Raw genomic sequence first — 5,857 nt, 5'->3', positions numbered from 1 at the left:
TCACAGCTCCCACACAGGGCTTGGGGACACGACTCAGCCCTGCCATGACCCTCCCAAACCTCCCGTGCCACCCAGGACAAAGCACTCGTCCTGGGCACCCCACATCTGACTCCCCTGCACTGGGGCCCCTCACATGCCCTCTCCTGCCTCCAGGGAGAGCAGGGGCCTCCAGCCCGTTCCCTTCCCTCAGGGTGGCCATGTGCCACCTCGGCGACCCCCACCCCCACATTGGTTACTGCACTGTCCCTCCAGTGTCCCACCCCTGACAGACAGCTGAGCTTCAACCTGTGCTTTACAGCAGGGCCCAACAGGAGAGGCGAGGAGCCGGGCCCCAGGGGGACAGGGGTCGTGAGGGTGAGGACCAGAGCACAGCCCGGCGGGCCTGGGGATGGAGCAGGCGGAGCTGGGGGCCCCATCCAGGCGCATAGAGAGGGGCTGGGAAGAGAGCTTTGTGGTGGTGGGCTGTGTTTATTAGGATAGACTTGGCATAGAGACAGAGATGGAGGGTTGGTCAGAGGGCTGGGACAAGGGGCAGCTCTCAGACCACCTCAGGCCACTGTGGATCTTAAATGAAGGGCAACAGGGAGGGGTCGTCCTGGAAAGAGGCAAGCAGGAAGGCCGGAGGGGGCCCAGGGGGTAAGAAGCACCCTGGTGACATGCTTCAGAGGACCCAGGGTGGAGAGCCAGGAGTCAGTGAACCGTGGGGCACATAGGACCCACAGGGAAAGGCAGCTGGACAGCCCAGGGACCTGGCAGCTCAGGCCAACAAAGGTTTGTGGTTAGAGCCTCAGATCTTACACTGGCAACACACAGGGACACAGCAGCTGGACTGGCAGCAGCAGGGCTTGCAGCAGCTGGACTGGCAGCAGCAGGGCTTGCAGCAGCTGGACTGGCAGCAGCAGGGCTTGCAGCAGCTGGACTTGCAGCAGCTGTCCTGGCAGCAGCTGGACTGGCAGCAGCAGGGCTTGCAGCAGCTGGACTTGCAGCAGCTGTCCTGGCAGCAGCAGGGCTTGCAGCAGCTGGACTTGCAGCAGCTGTCCTGGCAGCAGCAGGACTTGCAGCAGCTGGACTTGCAGCAGCTGTCCTGGCAGCAGCAGGGCTTGCAGCAGCTGGACTTGCAGCAGCTGTCCTGGCAGCAGCAGGGCTTGCAGCAGCTGGACTTGCAGCAGCTCTCCTGGCAGCAGCAGGGCTTGCAACAGCTGGATTTGCAGCAGCTGGACTTGCAGCAGCTGTCCTGGCAGCAGCAGGGCTTGCAGCAGCTGGACTTGCAGCAGCTCTCCTGGCAGCAGCAGGGCTTGCAGCAGCTGGACTGGCAACAAGAGGACCCACAGCCTGAGGAGCAACAGGGTTTGCAGCAGCTGGACTTGCAGCCTCCACAGGAGCCACATCCCCCCTTGCATCCCCCACAGGAGCCACAGCCTCCCTTGCAGCCCCCACAGGAGCCACAGCTGGAGCAGGAACAGGCTGGCACACAGCAGCACATGGGCTTGCAGCAGCTGGAGCCACAGCCCCCACAGCTGGAGCCACAGCCCCCTGAGCAGCCACAGCAGGTCATGGTTCTGGAGGTGGAGGGTGGAGGAGGTGAGAGGAGCAGGTGGAGAGGAAGGAGTGAGGTGTGGGGTCTCCTGAGCCAGGGCTTTAAGTACCTGCCCAGGATCAGGTGAGGCTGGACATGTGGTCACTTCCTGGTTCCTGTTTGTGCCAGGGTCCAGAGAATCTCCTGGCCCTGTGTTTTCTAATGACTGTTTTCACTGAGCTTTTCCTGAAGGTGGTCAGGTCTCCTCTGCAATCCCTGACGCTGTCAGCAGGTGGCCCCACTTCTCCCGGGAGCAAGAGGAAGCAGGGCCCAGCTGCTGCCTGGCTGGCTGACCTGGGCTCTCCTGGACATGGCCCCATCAGCTCTCAGAAGCCTCTCTTTCACCCTGAGCCTCCATGGTGCCCAGGAGCCCTGGCCAGGGGACGTTTTTGAGGGTCCTGGGGCCTGGATCCAGCTCTCAGTTCTGCGGTTTCCTTGCTGTGCAGAGCGTGTTGGGAGACTTGGGGACTGAGATGACCCAGGTGAGGTGCACATCAGAGCTCTGCTGAGAGCCACTGGACCAAGCCCCTTCTCTCTGACACATGCTCTAGGCTCTTCAGACCATCACCAGTGGTGGCGTGGTGTGGATGAAATACTGCAAGTCCAGGGCCACCTGAAGTCCGCGTAAGCAGCAGGCTTTTTCTGCAAAAGTAGCTGGGAACCTTTCCTGGGTAACACCTGTGCTGCGGCACAGACTCGGTCGTTGCAGTCCTTCCTGTGGCTGCATGGTGTCGCTGTGAGAGTGGGTCCTTCTGCCCGCGGTGTCGCGGTTCACTGGCCCGCTGGGCTACCTGTGCTTGTGGCTTTGTGAGCCGGCCCCACAGTCGTCAGGGCGTGGCTGGACCTGGCTGTGTCTGGGCACTATCTCCCTGGCAGCCCCCCCCCGCCCTAACAGTGGGCTGCTGGGTGTCACCAGGGCTCCCTTAGAACTGGATCATGCCAGAATGCATTCAGATCCCAGTGCTGAAATAAATCACCCAATTCTGCACTGACTCCTGCAGGTAACTGCCCTTGGATGGCTACCTCCCAGCAGAGAGGGGGCCTTGGTTCTTCTTGGTCCATTGATGGCCACTGATGGCCAGCTTTTCAGTCCTAGAACTAAAGAGGGAAGGGAGGGCTGCAGACATTCCTGGTGCACTCTCTCAAAGCAGGGATCCCTTCTAGAGGTCTCCTGTCCAGAGGGCTCCACCCACAGACAGGCTCTGAGAGTGGCCATGCCACTGTGTCCACACAGGGAGCCCCGTGCAGGTCCACTCCTCTCTGGCACATGCTACATATTAGTTAAGCTCCACAGTTAATTTTTTTTAGCTTAAAACACACAGGTATGTCATACTACTCTCTCAGCACTCCACCTTGGGGACTACTGCCGCAGACTCCAGGTGCCTCCTGCCACAGCCAGGGGAGGGAGGGGTGCCCCCCCCAGCCCCAGTGGCGACTCGGCCTCGAGTCACAGAAATACCCTGAGCCAGGGCCACCCAGGAAAACGTCAGGCTTGATAGGAAAGGTGGAGAACAGGGTGAGTACTCCAACTAAGTACTGGTCAGAAAAGAAGCACAGAAAGGACAGAAGGACAAGCACATGGACAGATGGCCAAATGCAAACCCAACCAAAAAAGAGGGGAATCTCTGAAACGCTACTGCAGAAAGGAAGCAGGGCACTGAACAGAGGCTGACCGAGGAGGCTCAGGCCATCTGGACCCAGCAGCTGAGCATCCAAGCCACTCTAGAAGGAATGGACACATTTCAGGAAAAAGCACAAAGAGGCACATTCCTACCACATGGTCTTGAAAGGGAACAGACCAGTAATCCTGAAGACATGGAAACCATCTCCAGAATCTGAAGCCCCCAGCCCCACGTGGGCTTCCACGTGGCTTCTCCCAGTGGTCCTCTGATCTGAATTTGCGGGCCGGGGAGGGGTACAGAGGGACAGTCGGGCAGATTCCTGCGAGATGCTAGCTGAGTAACTGTGGCTTCAACGCCCGGGAGGCTGCCAAACAAGACTGCAGAGGCATTTCCTTAAGAAGCCAAATGCACAAAAGCAAGAAGAATCTGGCGTGTTGTTAAGTAGTAACAAGTCACAGTCCAGCAGGGTTTATTCTAAGAACATGAGGAGGATCCACACAAGAAAATATGCCATTGTGACTTGCCACAGTGGCTCGGAGGGGAGTCCACACTGCCACCTCAGCAGGTGCAGCAGACAGCTTCCATGAAATTAGCTATGATGGGTCTGCCCAGAAGCCAAGGGGCAGATTCTCTGATTCGTGAGATTATCAAATCCCAGAAGCAAATATCTGTTTAAGAAAATTTAGGTGCATCTCTTTAAATGACAGAAAAGACCCAGATTCTCTGCATCACGCCGCGGGACAAGGCAAGGCAGCCGTTTTCCCACGTGCAGGTGGGAAGAGGAGCAATCAGAACTGGCGGAAGGAGTTGCTGGGTGGCCGCACCTGTGATCCCAGGACAGCAAGCCCCAGGCCAGCCCCTCAACTTGGCCAGACCCCGCCTCAAAATAGAGTGAATAGGGCTGGGGAGGTAGCTCAGGGGTAGAGTCCGGGTTCACTCCGCAAGGTGCACAAAAATGGGGTTAGCAGAGGGAAACCAGGAGAGAATTCAGGAATGCTCTAGAACGTCCGCTCGGTATCCAAGAATCGGTGGTATTCGACATCGGGAAAACAGAGTCCGCAGCCAAGGCTCTCCCATCCGCCAAACCTGCGGAAACTACTCGGTGGCCTGCGCCACGAGTAGGCTCCTCCCCTGCAGCCGGCTCCTCCCCTGCAGCCGGCTCCTCCCCTGCAGCCGGCTCCTCCCCTGCAGCCGGCTCCTCCCCTGCAGCCGGCTCCTCCCCTGCAGCCGGCTCCTCCCCTGCAGCCGGCTCCTCCCCTGCAGCCGGCTCCTCCCCTGCAGCCGGCTCCTCCCCTGCAGCCGGCTCCTCCCCTGCAGCCGGCTCCTCCCCTGCAGCCGGCTCCTCCCCTGCAGCCGGCTCCTCCCCTGCAGCCGGCTCCTCCCCTGCAGCCGGCTCCTCCCCTGCAGCCGGCTCCTCCCCTGCAGCCGGCTCCTCCCCTGCAGCCGGCTCCTCCCCTGCAGCCGGCTCCTCCCCTGCAGCCGGCTCCTCCCCTGCAGCCGGCGCACCACAGGTGGGCGTGGCAGGTGGGCCACGCGGCATTCCTGCGCGTGCACCTGGCTTTGCGGTCGCGGAGGGCTTCCACGGGCACCTGTGCTGGCCCGCTTCTCTCTTAATAGTTCACCCCCCCAGAGAGACGCCATCACGAAGTCCCTTTACAGACCGACGGATGGGGGCAGCCCGCGGGCACGGGTGCCCGACACACTGACCCGGAGGCCCCACGCTCTGTGGCTGCTTCTTGGGGTGGGAGGTGTGGCTGCCGCAGTGCCTGTCACCAGCGGAGGAGGTCAGCTGCGGTGCCGCACATACTGCAGGGAGAGGAGAGTGCTCTTGGTTTTATAAAGAAACGTGGCTTGACTTTCATAAATACAGCGGTCAGCGTGAGAAAGGAGAGAAGTAGAAATAAGCCCGTGAACTTCAACTTAAAATAACAACAACAAAAAGAAGTCCTCACAGCTTTAAGACACACGGGTGCCATGAACGTATCTAGAATATTAGTGCAGGTTCCTTTTTAGGAAGAAGGGGATGGCAGTGGGCCGGGGAGGGGCGGGGTGCTGAGTAGGAGACCTCCTGGGAACCTGTGAGGGCCCAGGAGGAGAGGACCCAGCATCTTCCAGAGAAGAGAAGGCCTCTGCGGGGCAGTGGGTACCCAGCTGCTCTGCCTCCCGGGCCAGTGTGGCACCTTGCCTGCTTGGGTCCCTGCTCCATCCTGCCCACCACTAAGCGGTAGTTAAGCAGCCACCTTTTGTCGAGCACCCTACACAGAAGGCCACCTTCAGAGGTCCCGGAAAGCTCAGTTGTGTTCACGGCTGGGCCACCCTATGCTGGAGGGCAGTGAAGCCATCTCCCAGGCAAGCCTCACCCACCACTTCGGGAAGAAGTCTGGGGCCAGAAGCTGCCCAGCAGCCTCTGCACGCGGCCTGGTGCCTGGTCAGGGTCCCTAAGGAAACGGAGGGTGGGAGCCCTGGCAGGGGACACCAGCGTCCCCCTCTGGCCAGGACTGGGCTTTGACTCGCAGCTTAGTTCTCCTGCCTTTGGGATTCGTGGGCTTGCCCCTGCGTCTCCGTCTTGGCACCCGCACCAGCCTCTCCCTGCCACACACAGCTCTCTTCTGGGAGGACTTACAGATCCCCTTCCAGCCCTGGTCACCCTGAGGCCCTG

At 60.3% G+C, this 5,857-nt stretch overlaps 1 protein-coding gene across 1 annotated transcript; it reads right to left on the bottom strand.

Moving 5' to 3' along the window:
* Positions 1 to 427: 427 nt before the first annotated feature.
* LOC144376933 (uncharacterized) lies at positions 428 to 3,378 on the bottom strand. The gene is made up of 2 exons (XM_078045312.1): positions 1,071 to 3,378; positions 428 to 989 (listed from the first exon to the last, which is right to left on the bottom strand). The coding sequence occupies exons 1-2, from the start codon at positions 1,553 to 1,555 to the stop codon at positions 788 to 790; spliced, it is 687 nt and encodes a 228-aa protein (XP_077901438.1). The 5' UTR covers positions 1,556 to 3,378; the 3' UTR covers positions 428 to 787.
* Between the last annotated feature and the right edge of the window lie 2,479 nt (positions 3,379 to 5,857).

The sequence above is a fragment of the Ictidomys tridecemlineatus genome, chromosome 4 (genome assembly GCF_052094955.1).
Source record: "Ictidomys tridecemlineatus isolate mIctTri1 chromosome 4, mIctTri1.hap1, whole genome shotgun sequence".
NCBI classification, from domain to species: Eukaryota; Metazoa; Chordata; class Mammalia; order Rodentia; family Sciuridae; genus Ictidomys; species Ictidomys tridecemlineatus.
This window is presented reverse-complemented; position numbering and strand designations above follow the sequence as displayed.